This window comes from Spermophilus citellus, assembly GCF_964194105.1.
Source record: "Spermophilus citellus genome assembly, chromosome: 15".
Taxonomy (NCBI): domain Eukaryota; kingdom Metazoa; phylum Chordata; class Mammalia; order Rodentia; family Sciuridae; genus Spermophilus; species Spermophilus citellus.
The window spans coordinates 82,481,784-82,507,015 of record NC_138195.1 but is presented as its reverse complement, the minus strand read 5'-3'; the positions used below and the strand labels follow the sequence as shown (position 1 = coordinate 82,507,015).

Genomic DNA, 25,232 nt, shown 5'->3' with positions numbered 1-25,232 from the left:
AACAAACTACATTTTAGTAACTGCTTTGAAACATGGATCACACTGGTTGGTTCTAATCAAGACCAAATTCTTCTTACCATTGTGTTTTGGCATTTGTAAATTCCTATGCTCTTCCCTAAAAGTGTTAGGCATAAATTTTAAAAGTCCCTATATCTAATATGGCTCAAGGACATTTCTACCCGGAGGTCATGGCCTGGGCCAGGCACTTCTCAGGCTCGTCTTTGAGCTGATTCTGCAGGTGCTTAGTCTAAGAACTAGACCTGACATTAAGGAAAAAAAGAAGTCCCCTTCTTACACTTCACCGTGTCATCTAAGGTACTGCCCTGAGTTTGGAAAGCTTTGGCACCACCACTCCATCCTTTGAAAATGTCTTAAGACTGGTATCCATGAAAGGAATTGTAAAACAGCCTTCCACTTCAGCTTATGAACTATTCATGAGTTTGTCTTTGAGAATAAGAATGCACTGAACTTGGGCTTGACTATTAGAGTCAATGATCCACTAAATCTTCATCCCTGGGAACAATCTGTGGATTCTCTTTGTAGCAATAGCCTGTAACCAAGTGGACTTTCACACTGCCAGAAAAGAGACCACAGACCCCACAGCTGCTCAGGAAGGGGAAGCCTGATCTGCTGTGCCCATTAATCCTTCCTCTCCCCAAGACAGGCTTTGGCTGTGGGTCACTTGATAGAAAATTATATGAAATGATAAGTAAGCTCTAACCAATTTAAGGGAAGCTTAAATCCAGGCACTGGGAAATCTCTGCCAATATGTGATGCTTGTATTAAATTCTGGCTTAGTGGCTGGTCAAAGCAGATTTATGATAATCCCCATTTATGAAAATATTCTACTGAGAAGCACTATACAGTTACTTTTTTGTAGTTTATGTGGTAACAGTTTAAGCTCTTATTATTCCAAAATACCTCACAGATGCAGTGTGTGTGTGTGTGTGTGTGTGTGTGTGTGTGTGTAGAGAGAGAGAGTAACTAGAAAAAACAAATCACAGAAATGTCAAATAAATTATGTGGCAGGTAGCAGCCTGAATTTAGGCATAGAGTTTCCATATTATTCCAAAGCTGCTCCTTGCTGATTTAACTATACTGATCAGAAACAATTCTTGTTTCATGATGGCATAAGTCTAATAACGATTTTTCTGGCCTTTCATGGCATATTAATGTATACTGTTTCTACAAAGAGAAACCACAGATATCTATAGGCATAATTTAGCAAGTACATTGACTCTACAAAGGAGCCAAGATCACTTCTAGGGAGAAGCCATTGAAGTCTCCATGTGAGAAATGGATTCCCCAGTAGAGGGAGGTGGTGGACCATGCCCCCAGGCCTCCTTGGAGACCCTTCAGGGCTCTGTTCAAAAAAAAAATAAATAAAGTGTTAAGTGGCTTTAACTGATTATTCTATTCTCATAATACTAATGAAAGCTAAGACCACACCCAACAGCACTTGTAGAGTGTGTAATGTGTAAAGCACAGACCAGGCGCTTTGGAGGACCATGGAACACTGAACTGTGTAGGGGTTCCTGATGGCCTATGGCCTTAGGAGCATGGGCTGGAGAGACGGACAACTTGCACCTAAGGGCTTGGTACTGCCACTATAGGTAAAGGACATCAGGGCAAGTTACTTCACTTTCTCAGCCTCTGTTTTCTATCTGTTAAATGGGTACAATGGTACCTGCCAGTTCTTTTACCATTACTAAAAACTGTGGCCCTGTGGGAAGGCACACTGGCAGACCCATACTCAAGGCAGACGTGCTGCATGGAGATTAGACTGGTGAAGCAGCAGAGGGCAGACTGAGGCTAGAGGAATGCAAGGAAGAAATGGCCTTTGAGCCCAGAGTCAAAGGTGAGTAAAATGCTTTTGATAGTGGGTGGAAAGGATGTCTGTGAGGAGGACGCAGGGCATTCAGGCTGAGGGAACACAAATAATTTAATTCAATTTTATTTTATTTCTAAGGTTGTAAACTCATTCCATGCACCATGACTATTATGTTTTACCAAGCATAAATTATATATAGGATTTTCCTATTGTGGGACTTACAAATGTCTGAGTGAGTTCAGCTGGTACTGCCGAAGTTTGTGTATTTAAAGCAATATGGTATCTTATATAATATCTACTTTTGAAAATCAACATAAAAGATAGTTCTTATTTTTTTTTTCTTTTTAAGAACAAGTCATTTGAGAGCTTCTGAATGCCTTGCAAGTGAAATCATGTTATGGTTGGAGGAGCTGGTTCATTACTTACATAAATGCTTCTAGCTATCTTGCATGTCATGTCATTTTAAAACATTTTTTCTTACCATATATTATTTAACACAGAGTTACAATATACAAGAAACAAAAAAAAAAAGACAAGAAACAAAAAAAATGTATGTTAAAATACAAGTGAATCATTTGTATCATTAAAGGTGTTTTAAATCTACAAATTCTTATTCTCAAGTTGATCTTCACTAGATTTGTAAGTTTTGCTCGTCTTAAGATTCTTCAATGCTTCATCAGAATAGCAATGGTATTTCAAAAGCCAAATTTTTAAAGATAATATATTCATGGTTATCTACAATTTTTCTTTTTGATTATCAGAAATAAAGCCTCCCTTGCCTACAATGTGATATTCAGAGAGAGAAGCTTGAAAACAGAAGACCAAAATCTTATTCTAGTATGTTAATGTTCCAAAAGGCAGTGAAAATAATAAGCATTAGCCAGGTAAAATTTTTAAGCTCAAAATATTAGAATTCTAAATGTCTGATCATGTTGCTGTTTTACAGAGTTAAAATTCAGGGTACATTTTTACATTGCCTGTGTTTGAAGATTCCTTTTTTTTTCACATCTTCATACATGTATTTTGTATAATGATGACTGTCTCCTTATAAACAAAACATTGTAATGGGCCTTCCTCCCTATCACACAGTTTCAACAATTATCAGCACTCAGATATTCTTGTTTATATATATATATATAAAATTTGAGATACAATTGACACACTGAAAGGTACAAATCTTGGCTATGGGATTTTTACATATGGATGCACCCATGTCATCATCCCTGTATCACAATAGTGAACATCTCCACATCCCTCCAAATTCCCTCAAATCCCTTGACAACGAGTCCTCTCATCCTCGACCACCGCAGTCCTAATTAGATTTGCCCGTTTTCAAACTTCATATAAACGGACCGATACACATATGGTATTGTGTAAGGCTTCTTTTGCTCAGCAGAAGATGTGTGCAATGTATCCACATTGTTGTGTATTAGAGTACTTTGTTCCTTTTAATTGCTGAGTACTATTCTGTTATTAGGTATATCACAGTTTGATTATCCTTTCTGTCAATGGACTTTTGAGTTGTTTGTTTTTAAAAAATATGAATAAAACAGCTATGAGCATTTTTGGAAAGTCTTTTTTGTGGATTTATGTTTCTATTTCTCTTGGATAAATATGTAGATGAAGAATTGCTAGGTCAAAGTCAAAGCATAAATTTAACTTTATAAGAAAATGCCAAACCTTTTTTTGAAACTCTTGCACTGTTTTATATTCTCACTAGAAATGTGTTAGAGTTTCAGTTATTTCACATCCTTACCAACATTTGGTAATTTTATTTGGTATAATGACATTATGATTTTAATTTGCTTTTACCTGATGACTAATTATTTAAGGATTTTTTCATATGCTTGATAGTCATTTTCATATCAAATTTTCTTTGCGAAGTGACTATTCAAGTATTTTTCCATTTAAAAATTGTGTTTTTTTAAGTTATAGGAGTTTTTTTAATTTGTTCTAAATAGAATTTTATGTTTGCCTTGTGCTTTGCAAGTGCTTTTCTCCCAATTTGAAATTAGCCCACTTATTTTCTTAATAGTGTCTTTTGATAAACTTTAATTTTTCAGTTTTTATCATTAGTGATTTTTCTATCCTAAGGAATCATTTCCTAACCCCAGGAGAACCAAGATATTATTTTTTTTCTAAAAGTTTTGTAAGTTTAGAGTTTATTTTTACTTCTGTGGTCCATCTCAAAATAATTTTTGTGAATGGTCTGAGGTAGGGATTGAGGTTGATTTTTTTTCCTCCTTATGAATATCCAATAGTTCCATCACCATTTTTTGAAAAGATTCCTTTCCTCATTGAATCTCATTGGGACATTTGTAAAAATCAATTGATAAATTCTAAGTGCAGATCTATTTCTGGGATTTCTATTCTGTTTCACTAATTAATTTGTTTTTCATTATGCCAATCCTATACTGTCTTGATTATTTATGATTTTAAAGAAAATCTTTAGGTCATACTTTGTAATTCCTTCATATTTGTTCTCCTTTCTAAAAATTGTTTTGGTAGGCCATGTAGCTCAATGGCAGAGCACTTGTGTAGTTTGTGTGAGGCCCAGGGTTTGATCCCCAGTACTGAAAAAAAAGAAAAAAAAGTTTATTTTAAAGTCAGTTTGTCAACTTCTGTTTAATAATGCTTTCTTAGGATATTACTGGGAGCATATTGATTCCATAAATTAATTTCAGGGAAATGAAGAACTTAATATTGAATTTTACATTCCATAGACATGGTAGATATCTCCACTTAAGGTTTTCTTCAGTTTATCTCAGCAATTAATTGTAGTGTTCTGTGTAGAATATCCTTCTCCAACAGGTTTCACAAAAGTGATCCCTAATGTTCTAATGCATCCTTCATATATATTGAATTAACTTATTACTTAAGCATCTAGAAATTTATTAGCTCGTTAGAATTTTTTGGTAGAATCAAGAATAGAATCACTAACTTCTTTGCTTAATTCTGTCATGGAACAGAGCCACATCTTGCAATTCTATGGTATAATGTCTCAACCCATAATGTCATTGATTCAGTGAAGACAGAGAGCAGTTCCATCCCCTTAAGAACCCTCATGCTACCCTTTTATAGCAGACATAAATGTTTTAAAATATCTATTTTTCACTTCTGATCAATACTACCATGATTCTAAACAAAATGTTTTGTGCTCATATTTCTTTTAACAATCTCTCTTAAATAGTACTAACTGCTAAAGTTTTATTAGTTTTAGCCAACTGTCGATATAGAATTTCTCTAAAGCCACACACTCTGTGTTCTTCTGACTTTAGATGATCTCTCTGGACTCCCTGCTGTGTAATGGGGATGTTCTCTCCCCTCCACCTCCCCGATCTTCTCTTTTCTTACCCACACCATCTTCTGACTGCTGTCAGCTGCACCTTCCTTTTTCATTGTCTAGGTTAATCCGTTTTAATCTCCTAAACCTCGTGCGTCCTGTTTGTTACAGGTTGATTTTTAGAGCTTCAATCCAATGGCTGTGGCTGGTATATGTTTTGAGTATGTCCCTCGAAGATTCATGTGCCGGAAGCTTGGTCCCATGTAGTGGTGTTGAGGTAGTGAAACCTTTAAAAGGTAAGACCAAGTGGAAGGTGGTTAGGTCATCAGGGTCACTACTCTTGAGAGGAATTTATTGGACCCCTATTAGTTCCCGTGAAAATGGGTTATAAAATAGCATTCCTGACCTTTGAATCTCTCTGGCCTCCATGTCATCTTTTTCATACGTGCGCCTGCCATTGTGGTGCCATATGCTATGAAGCTCTCACCATTCCAGTTTTTACTTTTCAGCAACTGTTCGAGGCTGAACTGATAGTTCCATCCAGTCTTGAACTTCAGCCTCCAAAACTGTGCATTATTATAAACCTCGTTTCTTTATAAAGTTCCCAGCCTTGGGTGTTTTGTTATAGCTGCAGAGAACAGACTAAAACACCACTAGAAAACAATCATAGCATTAAAATTATGCAAATATTCTTACTGCAGAAGCAGATAGGATGATTTGATTTGTAGTAGAGAAGGAATTATTCTGTGCACTAAATATGTCTTGCTCTAAGAGTATATACAAGCATTATCAAAGCATGATCAAAGGGCCTTTTTCTAACAATCTTTTTTCTTTTTTTTTCCCCTCAAAATTATGTTACTTTTTAGTTTGTTTATATTTGGGCCATGATCTTTATATAGAGATTTTTAATTTACATAATTTTCCCCCATATTCTACATTGGCATTTTAACACTAAATTTGGTCCCCAGCCCTTTTTAAGATTTTTTACTTTGAGACAGGGTCTTGGTAAGTTTCTGAGGCTGGCCTTGAACATGGGATCCTTCTGCCTCAGCCTCCCAATTTGTGAGGATTGTAGGCCTGTGCTACTGTACCTGGCCATAAAACTTATAATTCGATTTTTTCCAAGAAAAATGAATGTATTAACAATATCACTAAGAATGAAATATACCTTCTTGAAGACGTTTCTCTGGAATCCTCTACCATGTTCAACTTTGGACTTGCTGACTTCTAGATCTGCTGCATAGCTGCCATTTCAGGATTCTCCCCACCCACCTCCATCCCCATTGTATCACTAGACTAATTCCACATTTTCTTGGAATCTATAGCTTTTTATTTGGGGATGAATTTTTCTTTGGGTTTCAGTCAACATTTTCTTATTCACGTAAGGGTACGTGAAAGGTCAATGGAATCCTTGCATGTTTGAAAATGTTATTTCAACCACCAGCATGATGGTATACAAATTCAAAGCAGGGTTTTTCCCCCCTGAAAACTTGAGGGGCTTTTCTTTGTCTTCTGACATCAGAGTGGCTGCCAAGTCTCATGGTGGCCCGGTCCTTTCCCTTCCTTTCTGGGTCTGATTTGGTCTCTCACAGCTTCTAGGATCCTGTCTGCATCTTCAGAATTTTGAAATTCCATGGAATAGGACTGCGTTTCTCATCAGCCTGTTCAGTTCTCAGTTTTCTGTTTCTTTGTTGTGTTTTCCTTCAGGCTTGGAGAATTTTCTTTTATTGTTTTCTCCCCTTACTTTCTCTGTTCTCTCTTTTTGGAATTTCCACTGAATGCAAGTTGGAACGCCTCCATTTCTCTTAATTCTCTTTTCATAGTTTCCATTTCTTTTTTATTTTGCTCCACCATCCAGGAAATTTCCTTGACATTTTTCCCCGGGGCCTGTTTATTGAATTTCTTTTTATTTTCATAATCAATTTTAATTTCCGCAAACTTTCTTTTTCTTTAATTTCTCCTTTAATATTTTTTTCCATTTTCAATTTCATAGATACAATGTATTCTTAAATACCTTAGAGAATATGAATTGGAATTTTTATTTGAATCTTATCCTGCTGCCTAAAATCATTTGTTTTTTCTAGGACCCTGTGATTGTACCTTCATCTTGGTTCCATTTTGACCTTTTGTTTCCTCGAATGTGGTAGGAATCCTTACTTGTTTCTTAGTATGTGTTAACAGGAGGACTAATAGGGAGGTTTCTCTCTGGGGATACAGTTTTCCCTCGGCTTCCTGTTGGCACATTTTTTTCTCTATGGTTGTATTAGTTTGTATGATATAATCTTTGGTATATTGAAGGACATATTGATCTGAAATCATTTTGACTTTGGAGCACTTGGCATATACCAAATGAAATGACCAAATGGTCTTTAAAACCCTCAAGGAAGATTATGGAATTTTATATTAATAGGAAAAGGCTTTGAGAGCCACACTTCAAAATTGATGATGTAAAGAATAGCCGAATTACTTAAACTGAAAATCAGGACTATCTAAATTAGGTTTTTCATAGTATTAGAGCTTATTGAGTTTATTACACTGAATGATGGGTGTGGCCTTTCTCCGTCTCAGTGGCCTCACGGATTAGATGCTCAGGCCCAGTTCCTTTTTAGAAGCTACTCGCTCGCTGTCGCCAGGCTGGTTTCCTGCCTCCTGCTCCAGGACCGGGGCGGACTGGCTCTGCTTCCTCGCTCTGGGCTGGGCAGGCAGCTGTGGGGACGCAGGGTGCCAGCTCCCGAGGGCGGATCCTGGGGCTGAGCTCTGCCCCGAGCGCTCGCCTGGTGAAGAGCCTCGAGGCTGGCAGACTCCAGACTCCAGCCTTCATTCCAGTTTGTACTTTCAGCAACCGTTCCTGTCTCTGACTCTGACTGTTATAAGTGCCACTTACATTTTTTAAAAGCCATCCTCCGAGTGGCCTTACATAAGCAGTGCTGAGTGTGGAGCAGGGGCGGTGGGTGGTGTGCTCCTCTGACCTCAGAGGCCAGAAGAGAACACCGAGGGGTGGGTTTTGTGTCTGACCAGGATCTCCAGGCTCCTCCTTCCTCCTCCAGAGGGCTCGGAGTCCTGCGCCCAAAGGATACCAGTTACTCTGAGCTCTCTTCCCCATTAAGCCCACGCTGGACCCGAAGGCCTCTGTGTGGCCCTGGGACTTACTGATAATGGATGCAAAGATCATCCCACATCTGGTCTGGGTCAGCCCCACCAGATTCTTATGTCCAAGGCCTTACTCCCAGTTGCCCAGGACGTGACTGAATTGGGGGATAAGGCAACAGAAAGAGATAATTTAGTTAAAAGAGGGGTCATTAGGATAGGCCTGAATCCAGTGTGACTGGTATCATTGTAAGAAGAGGAAATGTGGACACAGATTCGAGTCAGGCACCAGCACTGTGTGGGTGATGCAGCACGGCACAGTGTGAGGACACCCCTGGGGACAGTCATCTGCACATGGAGGAAACAGGAACAAAACCCCTGCCAACCCCTTGGTCTCAGACCTGTAGCCTCCAGAATTCTGGAAGAATCGGCTTTTGTTGTGGAAGCCACCCAGTCTGTGGAATTTTGTTGTGGCCGCCTTAGCAAACACATTCAGCATTTGGGGCCAATTTCTGATTCTTTCCCAGCTGCCCACTGCCAGGAAGGCGGAGGAAGGCATTGATTGGGACCTGGGCAAGAAGCCCTCATGACTGATTGTAAAACGGTTTCTTTGACTTTCTGTAGATCCTGGGGCTACTGAGAAACAATTTTAACTAATCTTGCCAAGTTCTGAGTCGTGTGACTATCACACTTGGGTTGAGAATCTGGAGGCTGTAAGTAGGAGAATCTCACAGGTGCACAAAATCCCACAGGTGTGTGGGACGTTTGCTGAGTCATGTGGATAAGGACCAGTTGCCATGAGCCATGGCCAGGTGGTGATAAAAATCTGGAATTTCTGGTTTGTCAAAGAGTCTGACATCCAAAAATTAGCTCTTCAATTCAGAGATCAAAATTAGAAGCCCCTTGGTTTGGCTGTGCAAAACTTCATGAATGCATGCCTTTCTCTCTGTCCTGAGTGATCCCCCCAGTTCTTTGATGCCATTGAATCATCATGGACATTTCTAGCACCAGAATGATTCAAGACATATTGAATCTCAGTGGACCCAGTTCTGACCCAGGACTCAGGTTGGTGACTTTAGATAGGTCAGTCATTCTCTGAATCTCAGTTTTCCTTAGCTAAAAAAAAGGGGATAATTAGTGTTCCCCACCTCAAAGAGATATATTTTGATATAGTAGACGTGGATTTTGAATTTGTAGAGAGAGTAGAATTCAGAGAGTCCTCTTCTCATTCAAATTGGCCTTGAGAACATGTCATGGCTATCCTGAGCCTTCATTCCCTTATCTATAAAAGTAGACAGCAGCAGCTACCCCAATGGCAGTGTGAGCGTTAGCTGAGAGCACAAGGAAGCTCTTTGTGTTAATCTGTGCATGTTTTAAGGGTTCAATAAGTGTCAGCCACTGACGATCATCATGGTGAGGATATTTTTAAATCATTGATGTTACCAACAAGAGGTGTGGGTTGAAGAATACTACCTTCTTAAGTAGTATTCTGTTCCATGAGAGGAGCATCTGTTTTAACACTCCTGTTAGTTAAAACCATCTAGCAGGAGGGCTAATGGAAAGATTTGGTTAATGAATGGAGGTGTAATTGTAGAATGAGATCTTATTCCTTCAACCTTCCACTGCTAAACTCTCAGTATATACCATGAAGCAGGTTTTTCCAGCTTTACTGTACCCATGAATCCCCTGGTCTTATGAAGATGAAGATTCTGATAGAGTCTATCGGCGAGGTGTTGGTTGGGCTGAGTCTGCATTTCTAATAAGTAATAATTGAGGATGCTGCTGCTGCTGCTCTGGGGCTGGGGCTGGGTTTGAGTAGCAAGGCCCCAGTACAGATGGTTCTAAGATGGTTCTTTGGAAGAAGAGCTAACTATGATCCAGATTTGTTTGTGAGTTCTACTGTGCTAAACCAGTTATTATTTTCAATCAATTTGCATTAAAGATCAGGAAAACTTCATTTTCATTTTTCATCTAAATTTGGCTGGATTTTTGCTACTTTCCCCTCACTTCTTTGTCTAAAACTTAAATGATATTTAAAAGGAAGAAAAAAGAATAACAACAATGATGACTAATATTTCTGTAGAGCATACTATGTACCAGGAACTATTTACTTAAATTCTCACAACACCCACGAGGTAGCTATTTTATTTATCCTCATACTTTCAGGTAAGAAAACAGAGGCACATTAAAAACAAACAAACAAAAAAAAAAAAACTTGCTCACGTCACTTGACTAGTGTAGAGCAAACCAGGACCATTTTAGGTGCCCTTTTGTTAAAGCAAAACTGTAATAGTTCACTTTATCTCTGTTTTAGCTACTTCCATTTTGGTTTTCATCACATTTTACAAAATATAGAGCTTACCTTCCAGAAGCCAGCGACTGTAGTGGTTGTCCAGAATGAAATATGTGTTCGTCAGCTTTGTGTTACTATAATGAAATACCTGAGGTAGTGAATTTATGGAGAGGTATTTGACTCAGAGTCTTGGAGGTTCATGATCAGTGTCTGCGATCAATCGGTCCCATTGCTTTGGAATTCTGATGGGCATCCCATCATGGTGAGAATATGTGGTAGAACAACTACTCACCAGCCAGGAAGCAAAGGGAGAAAGAGGAAGAGCTTGGGGTGCCATGATCCCTGTTAAGGGTGTACCCCACCATGCCCTGAGGGCCTCCACCCCACCTCCTAAAGCTTTCATTACCTCCCAGTAGCACCACCCTGGGGTCCCAGCCTTCAAAACATGGACATTTAGGGGACCTTCAACTGTAGTATATATAGTCCCAGCAGACGGCAGAGGCTAGGTACCCGGTGATGTTTTCTGAGTGTTAGGTGGGGCTGGGCCCATCCAGTAAGCTCAGCTCTGGCTTATTAAGTAGCAAAATTTTAAGAGCAAATCCTGTAAGAGTGAAGGGTGAGTCAAGGAGACAGATCCTATTGAGGATCCACCTTTCTACCTGCTTCCATCCTAGTTTTAGTGTGAATTCAACTTTATTCAACCAAATGTTATTTTCTGTTGATTTACATTAAATTCAGAAATTTTTTAATTTTTTTTCCTCTTATGTTGGCAGGCCTTTTGCTCCTGATTATCCCTAGCCTGTCTAGTACTTTTTAAAAAGTTTGAAATAATCACAATAACAACCACTAGCTCGCGGCCCTTCCAGCCAGGCTGTGCACGCAGGGCTGTGGGCTGCGCTGGGAAGAGCTGCCGTGGCAGACCCAGGCCGTGATGGATGAGGACAGACGCAGGGCTGTGCCCTTGGGGATTTGGTGAAAGCGTGTGCACTGGAGTGCGTTGCTCAGAGCCTGTGGCTGCTCAAAACCCTGCCTGGATCACTCACTGTCTCTGGAACCTGGGTCTCACTTTCTCAGCCTTATTCTTCTTTCTAAAATGAACAGACTGGACAGGATGGGAATTTTTCAAAGTGTGTGTTTGTTGCCAAACAAAAGCTTATTTGGAAGTCCAGAAAGTAAAGCATATGAGTTGAAATTTCTCTGCTGGTGTGGAACCCAAATCTCCCTATCTCTCCGGGCCCTTCACCAATATGTGAAAAGCACCCATGTTTGTCCATCAGCTAGAAATTGCCTGGGTGATGGAAAGGCTCGGCCTGGAGCCTGTCTGTGCTATTCCAAGGAATAGAACATGGGGTATCCGAAGGCCATGGTCTGGGAGCAGCATTTGACAGCGGGAGCCAATTTTGTCCTTGATCCCAATGGGTGGTTGCTAGGAACCCTAAAAAGATTCAGCAAAGCTTCCTCAGTGTTGACTTATTTTGAAAGATTTAAATGCATGTTGGTTTTTGCTCTGTCATTAAAAATACCTTATCCTCTTGAATTTGGATTTTTTGACTGGCTTGTTGTGAAAGGTTTGGGGGGAAATGTGGAAGTTCATCACAAGGAGCAATAGGGAGGTCTTTTTGTTGTTTTCTTATTTTTTGGATTTTCAACTAGTTCTATAAAGTTGTGGTGCATAGCCCAGCTCCCTTGGATGAACTGAGGAAATGTTATTGGAAGAGATGAAAGTTGAAAGTAGGCAGAGATAAAACATCAAGAGCTTCCAAAGTCAATAGAAAAGTCTCTAAAATAATCTTGTGTGCTTGACACTATAAATAAAATGGTTTCTTTGGTTAGAGACTTAGGTATGAATGTTTTGCTGTCAACAAATTGTTAAATAGTCAGGGTAATACAGAGTATTAAATTAAATTTAAATTCCCCAAATTAAACTGGAGAGTTGAATTGGATCCCCATGGTTTGGAGTAGCATTCTCAATTCTCATTAAAATGTGGCACATTTTCTTTTCCCATGAACTCTGAATGCAGCTTCCAAAGAGAAGTTTCTGGAGCAGCATGGTAGTGGCACATGCTGAGTGAAAGGCGCAGGAGAGATGGAATGACTTAGCAACATTTTCAGGGCAGATACGTGTCTTCTGGGTTTTTCTATGCTGTTTTCCGATTCTCCAGTAACAAAAGGTCTGTATGAAATGTAGCCCACTGTGTATAGCAGAATCATTAAAAAACCCCTTCATTCTCTGAGGGTGAAGCTGTGTGTGGGATATTTTGCAGTTGCTGTTGTCACATGCCACTCTTGAGCCAAATGAAAATGGCAATTCTCACCGAAGTTACAAAAATCCATGCTATAAGAAGTCATTGTGATTTAATCAAATATTTCTTCCTCCTACCAGGAGACAAAAGTAGAATCTTCTTGTTTGACAGAAACACTCTTCCTTTAAGTCTTCATTATCACCTTTCACAGGCTCTGGAAGATTAGAATCCCCCAATTTCCTCAGCTTATTTCTGTCAAGTGAGTCTCTGAAGAGAACTGCCTGTGTTTTTGTGGGGAGTGAAGAATGTTTTGAATGTCCCCTGACCAAGCTGCCTGGATATGAGTGAGCTACAGAACAAAATTGATCATGGGGAGGAGAGAGACATAGAAAGTCCAGCACTGTCAACTTCTTAGCTCCTGGGCAGATATAGGAAACAGTTTTAGCATCCTGGGCACCAAGGGCATTCTTGTTTCTGGTTATTTATTCCCCTGTCACCTAAAACAGCTCTGACCTGGGCAGTTGGCCCCACATGGGTTCCTTCAGCAGAACTGCATGGAGAATCTTTCAGAATATTGCAATGGAGCCTTTGTCACATTTCTCTGGGGCACAGTGATCAACACGTACACACCCAAGTTCAGGTCCCAGCTTTTCTTCGGCTTACAAGATGTAACCTTGAAATACATCAAGGCTTAGTTTTCTCAACTGTTAGGCATTAACGATGCCCTGACTTCTTAAGATTGTTTGAGAGAGGTAAGAAATGCTTGGCAAAGCCCCTGAGCCAGGAGTAACTGTTTGAAAAAGATTAGCCCCATTCTGGGGTAGGGGTGGCCGATGGTCAAAGGCAGCATGAAACAGTGACCCTGACAAACATAAGGTCCAGTGGAGATTCTCATGTCCCTCTTCCCCAGCCTCCGGCTTCCTGTTTAGTATGGAGAGTTCAGTTTCTGTGTGTTGGCGATTTCATCTCAAGACTTTGACAAATCCTAGGAAGAAAGAAAGAAAAGGAAAGGGAAAAGAAACAGAACTAGGAATGGAGGAAGGAAGAAAAGGAGAGGTGGCCAAGAAGACGGGTGGACTCTGTCCTCTCCCATCTATTCTGAGGTAGATGCGCAGGTAAAATGGCTCATTTTGCAGATTTGGAAGACGGTTCAGTGATTTGCCCAGGGACACTGGTAGCTGGTGATAGGACCAGGACAGGAAGCTGGGTCTTCTGCCCCCTCCCAGTGGTCAGTGCTGGGTGGCAGCTCCTGGCTGAACGTGGCATACTGCCCTGGGCAGCGATCATGAAGGAGGGAGACAGCATCTTTCCCCCCCTGTGGCCCTGGCAGAGGCAGGAACCATCTTTGTAAATGAGATTCATTCTAGATAATCTCATGAAAACAGAGTGTGAGTCAGGAAAATGAGGTTTTTATATAAATAATAAGAATCTCCCTACCCTGTCCCGATACAGTCTTTATTGTCTAGATTCTTTGTAAAAAGCATGAGTAAACTTTGGGTCTGTGTTAACTTTGTGTACTGCCAAACTTGTGCTTTGTATAGCCCTATCATTATTTCAGGCATGGGAATGGCTTTGGCATCTTCTCTGATTTAATGACCCTCCTTGAGCTGTTTTAATAGTCTTGACAGTTTTAGCATCCTGGGCACGGTCTCTGATTCTAACTGCTTGTCCAAGCCCTTGTTAATGGAGTGACCTTGGGCAACTTCTTCAACTTCTCTGATTCAGTTGTCTCATCTTTCGAGTGGAAATGACAATGGTACCTGCCTCAGAGGTTTATGAGAAATCTATGTGGGCTGAGGTTGGAGCTTGTGGTGGTACTTAGCATGCATGAGGCCTGGGTTTGATTCCCACCATCAAAAAATAAAGAGAAATCAATCAATCAATCAAGGAAGGGAATCTTTGTTCAGTGCTTGCAGAGTGAATCCTTAGTCAATGTGATCTATGAATATTAATGAGGTACTTTATGAAACTGAGATATTTAGTGACAATATATACTAGGAGTTTGTAATATTTTAGTAAAATCCATAAAATTTATTTTCCAGTGACAAAAATAATTTCATGGTATCTTCCTGGAAGTCATAAGCAGAAACAGCCTCTTTAGTACAGAGATACTTGTGTATTCCAAAGATTGTTTCTCGCTTAAGCTTTAGGTTTAAGTGTGGGGCAAACTTCATAGTTTTTGAAACTAATCTCTCCAACAAGTCTCATAGCTTCAACTGAGCTTCGACTGGGGCCAGTTAGCTGACTGACAATGGAGTATCATTGGAACATGGGTTCAAGGGAAGTGACACATCAGTGCTAAACTTTTCTCCTGTGCCTTTCCTAGGAGGTCTAGAAGGTTCTTCTTCCTTATTGAATATAACCATTTAGGAGATTTAGTTTGCATTTCCTCCAGTGGAATCATTTTTCTTACAGAATTCAATTTGCTTCAAGGCCTGTCTCCTCTGATTCACTTAAAAGATGAGGACAGGGCCCCGTGAATGTTTCATTACTGATACCTGCTATTTTTCACTCACGGCCTGTCATAAGTTTGGGTAGGCTTCATCTTCTATTCTGTGATTGCAAAGCAGACCTGGGCCTGGCCTTTGAACACGATCCGCTGTTAGGTGTGCTGTTTGCCTGACACCGTGGCAGCACCTGTGTTCCCAGAGCATAACAGCATCACTATAGGCCATGATTACCTGCAGAGAGAGTCAGGTGTGCTGGCCCATCATGGCCATTTGAATAGCAAAGCCCACCATGGCTCAGCAGAATGTCTGGCAAGTCCCTAAATTCTTGTGGCTTTAAGACTCTTTCAAACTATAATGTAAATTTTCTCTAAAATATAACTTTCTCCTTTCTTAGAGCAGACTTCTCCAAACTGTTGTGTGGTTGACAATTGTACCAAACTCAGGTCTTCTGTGGCAGAGTAAATTAGGGAAAGGCTTCTTGTGTTATCCATTTCTCAGTTACATGGCATACCTGCATATTGATGCACATAAAGTCCATGGTTAGGAACCCCATTGAACAATGGTCAATCAAACATCTCTCAGATCCAAGTGAATATGCAATGTAAATGACTTTGATGTGTCAGTTTTGCTGTCTGACGTTCACTTTCCTGCCGGGTTTCCTTCTCGACTAAAAGGCACAGGGGTCACTCCAGGTAAACTGGGCTAACTGGACTGTGCAAAATAACCACACAAGAGACACAAATTTTTCTTTTCTTTTTCTTTGGGGTCCTTGATCCCAATGGGTGGTTGCTAGGAACCCTAAAAAAATTCAGCAAAGCTTCCTCAGTGTTGACTTATTTTGAAAGATTTAAATGCATGTTGGTTCTTGCTCTGTCATTAAAAATACCTTATCCTCTGACCTTAAGGGTCCGCAGGAAGAGAGAGAGAAAGCGAGCACGCGTTCACCCCTTTTATTGAGGAGAAGCTATTTAAATGAGGCAAGGGGTCAGGTTTCAGGAAGCTGAGTCTATCATGATGTCCACTGTCAGCAGGTTGACTGCCATCAAGGTAGGCCACACCTAAGGGCACAGTAAGAGAAGGGGACACACACAAGGCACTTCTATGGAACATTCTATCCTAAACAGGGCAAGGGGTAATATTACAAAGGAACAGGTGAGCATAGCTCCACCCATGGGGCTGTAAGAAGACATGCCTGGGCACAAAGACAGTCACTCGAACCCTAGAAGAGCAGGGCAGTCTAGCAGCATGGGTACCTGACGCCACATCGCCCAGCAGGGGAGTTAACTCAGTCACGTGCAAGGTTGATCTCCCACACTTTCCTATGGAGAGTTCTAAAAGCATGGTTTGGGAAAAGCTTCTGCTCCTGGTTTTGAAGATAACTGGGTTCTATCAGGTAAGGGACACACAGCAGTGTCTCTGATTTTGAAATGATGTTGTAGAAGTACCCTTTACTTAGAAAATGGTTGTGGGTTTTAAGCAAATAGTTTCTTGAAAATCGTCAAATTATCCTTGGCTCAATTAACAGAAGTCGAATTTGGAGGACTATAAAGTCAGGAAAGAGTTACTTTATTGTTAATAAAGGTTCAATCTTGGATTTTGTTCTCTCCTCGGTCGTCCTGCCTCGTGAATGGCAAAGAACCAATGCTTTTAAACTAGAACCTATTTTAGCCCCAGAAAATAGCTAAAGCACTACAGTTGGTTCCCTCTTCACCCTTTCATTTAAAATTATAGGAATAATAATTAGAGATTTAACGGAGTAGAAAAACTATCCCCTGCTACATTTTAACTGAAGATCAACAAGAATAAAAAGTGCAACTATGAAATACTTCGGTTCCATTCTTACGGTAAAAATTCCAAGACACCACCACCAACAAAATAAAATATTCAGACTGAAAATTTGGTGTCACTGTCACGTGAATGCTAGGCACTGGGTGTAATTAGATCTCAACAAACACGACTGGCCTTTTGGCAGCAGCTAACCCATGACAAGCTCTGCAGATGCCAAGCATTTTATCAATGAGTGATCCAGTTGTGATCCTTTGCCTGGCGCCTCGTGCTGCCGCCAAGTCAGGAACACGTTATCAGAGGCACCAAGTTCCAGGCAGTGGCCCGAACTGGGGGAAGGGAGCATAGGGGGCCCCTGAGTAGGGTTCTCCACCAGAGCCACTTTTTTAACAAAACTCATAGACAGGAAGAGAGGAAGCAGGAATCTTTGCCCATCCAACTCATCTTTTCTTTTTGTGGGAAGATTATGGGCCTCACATTAGAGGAACTTCTCAGAATGGATTCTGTCCTTGTGGAGGAGCCCGGTGTTCTGCCCTCACACTTAAACAGTCATGCCAGTGTCCTACTTCTCAGCCCGTTCATGTGTCTGGTGCTGTTGGTGTTTGTCCCAAGTGTCTCTTCCCATTTAAACTGTGTCTTCATAACTTTTCCAATGTGCAGAATCCCCGGTGTTTACTGGGAAAAGAATTGGATTACGGTTGGTGGGTGATCCAACCCAGCATCAGGGCATTACAAGCTAAAGGGAAAAAAAAAAATTGCCTCTTTCCTGAGCCTTTCCGGATGAGGTCATTGTTTTCAGACAGCGTGTACCTAATATAAAATGGCTCAAAGTCCACGGCATGTCTCATCGCAGTGCTTTGTCAGAAACAGTTTCCAAAGCTGTGATGAATATCCAGGCTGATAGTAAAAAAAAAAAAGCGTCTCCAAATTATAGCATTTTTTTAAAAATCCCGGTATTAAAAAAGAGATAGTAATAGAAGCCCATCTGGTTGCGATGATAATTCATTAAAGAAAAAAAAGAGGCAGAAGGGTTGGGAAAATCAATTCTTTTCTTTGTGTCGTGTGTTTGAGTTATTGTGAAATGACAGTGACCAAAATCTGGATTCTGGATTCTGCAGAGTGGAGGAAAATCCCAGCAACATTCTTGGCGTGTTTTAACAGCAGCTTCCCAGAAGTGACCGGCCGTGTTCTGTGGGTGTGGTAGCAGTGATCCTTGGAACTGGCAGGAGACAGGGTGGGAGGAGAAGGGGTCGGGGGCTCTGTAGGTGAGGAAGGAGCTGCAATCACAGGGGAAATTCCTCATTCTTCCTGAGCTGGCTCTGGCACACCCACGGTGGCACACCCCTCCCTCCTAACTCAGCCCATAAACCCCTGGCGGAGAGCCAGGCCAGGCCTTTCCTCTGAGGAGTGGATGCAGCCCTTCCGTGGGCCAGCCCCGTGAAGAAAAGCTCGACTCCTTCAGCCTGGTGCAGGTTGATCACCTGGGACTGTCTGCTCATGGACTCGCATCACATTGCTGAAGGCGACAAAGGTTGGACCCTCCATTTCAACTACCTGGGGGGTAGAACCTGTTTCTAAAGATGACAAAAGATGCAGGGGTTTCCCATTGCACAAAGTATATATAAAATATATGCTTATTATAATAGGTTAACATGATAATCTATTTATGTGCATAATACTTATGTACGTAAAACCTGTGTCTTACATATCAACATGTTTGCAGACACCATTAATACAATGGGATGTTAAAATTGATAGGACTGTCTTGTAACAGGAGCCCACCTCAGTTAACCAACAGCAGTTGGGTAGATCAGTCTGTTGGGCACTTTAAAAGGGAGTTGCCTTAGTGACTGGACAGACACCTGTGATTGTGTTTCTGGGTGTTTCGTTTGAGTTTGGACACTGTCCTTAGAATGCCTTCTGTACAGTTGTGTTTGGGGAGAGAGTTCCTTCCCTGGTGAGCCTGGCTTCAGAGGTGGACTAGCTCATCCTGCTCAGCATCCCCAAGGGCTGACAGCTCAGAGGCAGCCTGACACAATCTTGCAGGCTGCTCCATTGATATAGGAAGACTGTGGTGATTGCTGCTGATTCTTTGGATATTGGACCCCTTAAGAGAATGTGACTTATTTTGGTTTTTGGAGAGCAAGATAATGGGAAGGCAGATGATCCCTGTCCCCTCCCTCCTTCACCTCCTACAGCTCTGGTCTTCTGGTCCCCTAGCATCTCTAGTGAGCTGGGCTTTGCCTTCTTCCCAAGGACTTGGAGGCCTGAGGAGCCCAAGTCTCCTCCACTTCACATGTGCACACTTGTCAAGAGGAACGGAGGAATTCAAGGTTGGCACGCTCTGGAGATGATGAATAATTCATGGTGGCTTCTTGTGCCATAAAATATTCTTCTGTAAAATGAACATTATTTTCAAAGACTCTGCTGATTTAAAAGTCTGATATTGTGGGCTTTGCATTCTTTATTGATCTGTCTTAGACATTAGCCGGGAAGACAAAAGTTGACAAACATCAGAATTATAAAATTGAAAGCTGACACTGGCCCCCTGTGGGCATTAGGCCAAGATCTCGGTTCCAACTGTTTCCTTCCCTGTTCTTTCTAAAGTGTTATGTCACCTGATGTTTACAGAAGATTCCTTGATGCTTTCTGGGTCCTCCTGGAAGATAAAACCTGAATTTTAACAATAACATTATGCATATTCATTGGGATTCATTAATATGTTACCAGTCCCTCGAGTTGAAAACTGATTCCTTGACTTTCCTAAGTGAAAGGAGTCTTAGTGATAAAATTAGAATATCTCAAAATATCTATATGTCTATGTTAAAAATATAGTAAGGCATTCATTATTTTTAAATAAATTTAAATTTCTCTGCTTTTCTTGTACTGTAGAAGAATTACAATGGGATCTTCGTCTGATTTACAGGAAATATAGGGCAGGTTTTAGTAACGCTTGCATGGCAAGATTATAAGTAAACAGAGTAAGCCATACATCTGATTATATTTTTAGTGGTCAAACCAGAAAGGAAAACTTTCTTTTCTCCATTTTTACTACTCTCCTCCTTCCTACCCCATGGCATATTTTGAAGGTATTTGGAGTCTTTCCACTTGCTGCCAGCTGGAATCTACAGAAAATCTATCTCTAGAACACTCAACAGTTCAGCTGAATCTCAGTCATAATTAAATTGGAATCTGGCAAATTATTTTGAGACTTAAAAACAGGCCCACCTTATGTTTGAAACAGAAGGGGTTTCACTATTCTGCATTAGTTAAAAAAAAATTACTCTCACCAGGGAATATTGGCATTACATTTTAATTAACTTTTTCTTCAAATATATTCTTTGAGAGGATATATAATAAATAAGTCTGATCATGATTAAAATTTATTTCTTATTCTTTGTCGCTGGTTCCCTGATGTTTTAAGACAACATATCTCCTTCTGCTCACTCATCCCTCTATTACTAAGGGGAGGTCACCCTGTCCCTTCTCATCTGGCACACCTTAAAAGCATTAGCTAGCTAGATGGCTGTTGATTTAAGACTTTGAAACAGTGATTCATTACCTTCTGCTCTTAAGGATGTACTTAGAGCTAGTGTTTGCATTAATTAATAGTAATTTAGGCATCCGAGATATTCTGCCTTTTACTTTATCCTTAAATCTGACTGCTGACATATAGGTCTCCATTACTAACATACTTTTAAGGTTGGGGTGAGAACCAGGATAGTAATCAGAGTATCAGGATTTAAAAAGACATCGCTAAATGTCATTCATTTCCAAAAAGGGGAAAAAAATGCTCATTGGCATTCCTCTTAGGTTTCAAGTGAGAGAATGAAATGCTGGGCTGGTGGTTCTGCTTTAAGAGGTGGCCTCAGCTGCCACCACAAATGAGCTCTGCCGAGTCAGTGACCAGTGGGTCAAGCAGAGCGTGACATTGCCAGGAACCTGCTCGAGGACTGGCTGGGAGTGGCAGCAGGCAGTAGCTGGAGCATGGAGCACAGTCAACAGCAGACAGGACTCTGAGAGCTGCCAAGTTTCATCTTCCCCTGGGTGATGGTCACCTACTCCCCAGGCTGGCCAGGGCACCAGGGTGTCTTGAAGACCTTCCTGGGACAAAAACTGCCCAAGCATAACTGGTGTTATCCTTCTTTTGTAACACTTTGCTGGGAAGCAGACCTGAGGACGGTGTGTGAATTAGCAGAGTCTTAAAAGATGGTGGGGAACACACAGCTCTTGGTCAGCATGTGCTGGAGTGGGGAGCATCTCTCTGTTGACTATTTTGAAATGACTCAAGCAGTCTACTCTCTTCACTTTTCAAATATAAGGCACACCAGCTACGTGAACGCCCAAGTGCACAGATTTCTGAATTTAACCAGCTATTTCCCTTTTGAGGATCTGAATTCATCCACGTCTTTCTTTCTCCTTCCTTCCTTCCTTCCTTCCCTCCCTCCCTCCCTCCCTCCTTCCTTCCTTCCTCCCTCCCTTCCTTCCTTTTTTTTTTTAACTTTAAAGTTACTCTCACTATATAGTCTGTCTCTAATTTGTAGATGCATCAGGAATGATTTCTCCCAATGTGTCAGGACTTGGTCCTTGAGCTGTTCATTAACATTCTGTTTGTTATAATTAACTTACCAGGTATCTTTCAGCAGGAGCATGCACTGTACTCAGTCCCATCCAGAATGAATCTATCATTAAGAATTTATAATTTTGGGGCTGGGGATGTGGCTCAAGCGGTAGCGCGCTCGCCTGGTATGCGTGCGGCCCAGGTTCGATCCTCAGCACCACATACAAACAAAGATGTTGTGTCCGCCTAAAATTAAAAAATAAATATTAAAAAAATTCTCTAAAAAAAAAGAATTTATAATTTTGGACAGACCACCAGCCAGTATGGGCCACAGATGTGCTGGGCAACTAACCAACATGAGACAACATAGAAGGAACTGGGCAGGTGAAAGATGTACTAGGATAAAAGATACAAGGGAGTGAGTCACATGATGAGGTTAGGCTGCTGCTGGGGAAAGCTGTGGGTTCCACAGGTTACCAGGGGCACAATCTGCCCATGGGTCATTTTCCCCATGGCTCCTTTCTGGGTGTCACTTGATCCTCAGGGACCATCTCTGTTCTTCCTTGATGTCAGAACCACAAGGGATCGGGGAGTTCTTTTATTCTTGCTAACATGACTGTTCTTTGGTGAATTTCAAAGTTATTTCTTCTGATATAAATATGGAGTTGAAGAAGAAAAGTATGATTCTTTTGGATACAAGGAACTTGGTTAAGTGCTTGAGCTCTAGAGGTGGAGATTTGGTTCAAATTGCAGCTCTGATACCTACCAGCCCCGTAAACTTGGGCAAGTTTCAGAATTTCTCTGAGCACATTTCCACATCTATACAATGCAGTAATAATACCATCAGCTTTATAGAGTATGAAAATTAAATGAGAATATCTGTAAAACTCATGGCATGGTGTTTTGCCCACAATAATGAATGAGTAACATAATTTGCAATTCTAGTTCATCTGAAAATTCTGATTCTTGCAAACTATTTAGATTGTTGAATATCCCCTTAGATTTTAAAGCCTTTACTCTAGTTTGGTTATTTTTATGTGTGATTGGTTGATTGAAAAATCAGGAAGAACAAACTTTGGGTTAGCCAGCTTTTCATTAATGTGACCAAATTACCTGCCAAGAACAACTTAGAGAAGGAAACGCTCATTTTGGGTTCACCATTTCAGAGGTCTCAGTATGTTATCAGCCAGCTCCATGGGTCAGGGCCTGAGGTGAGGCAGAATATCATGGCAAAAGGGCATGGTCAAGGAAACTCCTCAGCTTATGGCAGCCGGGAAGCAGAGAGAGGGCGTAAGGAACCAGGGACAGGATATAGTCAAAACCCACGCCCCTAGTCACCTCCCTCCTCCCACCACATCCCACCTGTCTACAGTCACCAACAAGTCCATTCAAATTACTATTATTACAGGATGAATAAAAGCCAAATATATTGTAAAACTTATTTTTAAAGTTATCAGTTCCTCAACCCATTTCTCCTCTTTCATTATGTCAGTGATTTCTCCTTTTTTTTTTTTTTTGTACTGGGGATTGAACCCAGAAGCATTCTACCACTTAGCTACATCCCTAGCTCTTTTTATGTTTTAATTTTGATCGAGGAACTCACCAAGTTACTTAGGGCCTCACTCGGTAGCTCAAGTTGGCCTCAAATTCATGATCCCCTCCTGCTTCAGCCTCTCGAATTGCTGGGATTACAGGTGTGCATTGTCGCACCCTGAGAATGGTTTCTTCTAATGCATAACACATTGTGTACCTTAAAAAGTTTTAGAGTGCCATTTTTAGACTTCGCATTTAGTTATCTATTATTAAGAGTATAAAAGTTAAATCCTAACCTTCCTTTGTAGTAAGTTAATAGGTAATGTCTACAATGAGAAAAATACCAAGAGATGGCCATATGAGCATTTTATTTTAGCAAGATGAAATTAAGCAGCAGAATCCATAGCTAAACTAATTGAGAAGGTGGCCTCTCTCCCTTATTCCATTTATATACATGGGGAAAAGGAGTGCAGAGCCCCCAGCATGACAAAGCCTCTCCTGTCATCTTAGCCAGTGCCAGCAAGGGGTAGCCTTCTGGCTGAGAGAAGGAAAGGGAAAATGGGGTGCAAGTCTTTTCCATGAAGGCTGCCAACCCTGCCTGTTCACAGTGTTATCCTTCATTCTGGTCTTCAGCCGCACCCAGGGCCTCCAACTCCTGGGCACTCCCTGGCTTGCCCTCGGTTGACACCTCTCCTCCAGTTTAGGTTTCAGCCTCTTCCTCTTGAAGAGGATTGGTTACACCACCCATTCACTTTCTAGCTTCCCAAATTATGCTGACAGTTCTTGTCTGCAGTAGCTCTTGCCTTGTTCTGTTTGGAGTTTTGTGAAGGCACAGCGGTAAACACGTGTTCAAAGCATCATATTCAACTAGAAGTTTACCGTTTCTGTGGCTGTTAGTATTCCATTGTTGTTTTATATTCTATTTCACATTTTGGTTAATCTACAACAGAAGCCTAAATTCATTGGGATTACAGACTATGATTTTTATACCTTTTAGAAAATTCAGTAATGAGCACATGGTGTGTGCTCACTAACCTCTTATCGATTGTTTGATTTCTTTATATGGCCTAGGGCATGCACATAAGGAGGGGTGATGAATTAGGGCCACTGATGCCATCTACCCTACCTGCCATGCAATGACATGAATGAACACTGGACGCTCGATGAAATAAAAATCTTATGTCCAGTTAACCTGAAAGACTAGTTCTTAATTAAGGACAATTCTAACCTTCAGGGACCTTTCGAACCATACTCAAGGAAATGTTGCACAGATGAAACCAATGAATAGGAGATACATAGAACAGAATAGTCAAACTTTTCCTCTACAGGCTAAATATTTTATCCTTTGTGAAATAGCCTCTATTGCAACTACTCAACTGGGATTGAGGCACAAAGGTAGTCAAAGACAGTGCATATATGAATGCATTAAAGCTAATGTTTCAGTAAAATTTTATTTATTTATTTACAAAAACAGGCAGCAAGTATTAGTTTACTATTACTGGCTTGGACTATTAAAAAAATAAGAAAAGGTCAGCTATGACAACCTTTTTGAAATAGGAGCAATGATTTTGAAGGCAATAAATATTAGTTTAGCTTAACAAGATATGTTTTAGATATGGTATCTAAAGAAAAAAATTGTGTGGTTGCTTAATAGGCAAAATTTCCAACAGGTTCTTATTGTAGTTCAGTCAGAATGAAGATGAACTATTGAAAATGCATCATTTTTTGAAAGTCTTACTTGCTACCAGTTACATCTTCTCTGAAAGCCTGGTGGAATACATGGTTGCCAAAAATGTTAATTTTTTTTGCTTAACAGGAGAAGAGAAAAAGGAATTAGAAGTAAAATGAAAGAAATGCTCAGTTAAGTGATTTGATTTTATGCCACTTTGAAAATTTTATTTGATTGATATGACTTAGAGTTATACAAAGAAACTACAGGGATTACAAAGAATGCTTTATTTTTAACTTTTAAGAAACAATATGCAGAATTCAAGTAGGTATTTTTCTACCTCATTTATTTCACTTAGATCTTTACTTAAGTAAACTTTGCATGCTTTTTTTTTCTAGTTGAAGATAGAAGAAAATCTAAAATAGTACCAGAAAATAAACAGATTTTTTCCCTAGAAATCTCTATTACTTGTTTATTCAATTAAAGTTAAGTTTGTA

At 40.5% G+C, this 25,232-nt stretch overlaps 1 protein-coding gene across 2 annotated transcripts in view; it reads left to right on the top strand.

The window, feature by feature from the left end:
• Positions 1-25,232, top strand: part of ABLIM1 (actin binding LIM protein 1) — a 274,277-nt gene that overhangs the window by 51,082 nt on the left and 197,963 nt on the right. The window contains exon 1 of one of the 2 annotated variants that reach the window (XM_081268056.1): positions 18,351-18,503. The exons of the other annotated variant lie outside the window; for it this stretch is intronic. Within the exon in view, the coding sequence (XP_081124182.1) occupies positions 18,470-18,503 (34 nt within the window). The 5' untranslated portion in view covers positions 18,351-18,469. Of the gene's footprint in view, positions 1-18,350; positions 18,504-25,232 lie in introns of those variants that run through there. 2 annotated transcript variants of the gene reach the window in all.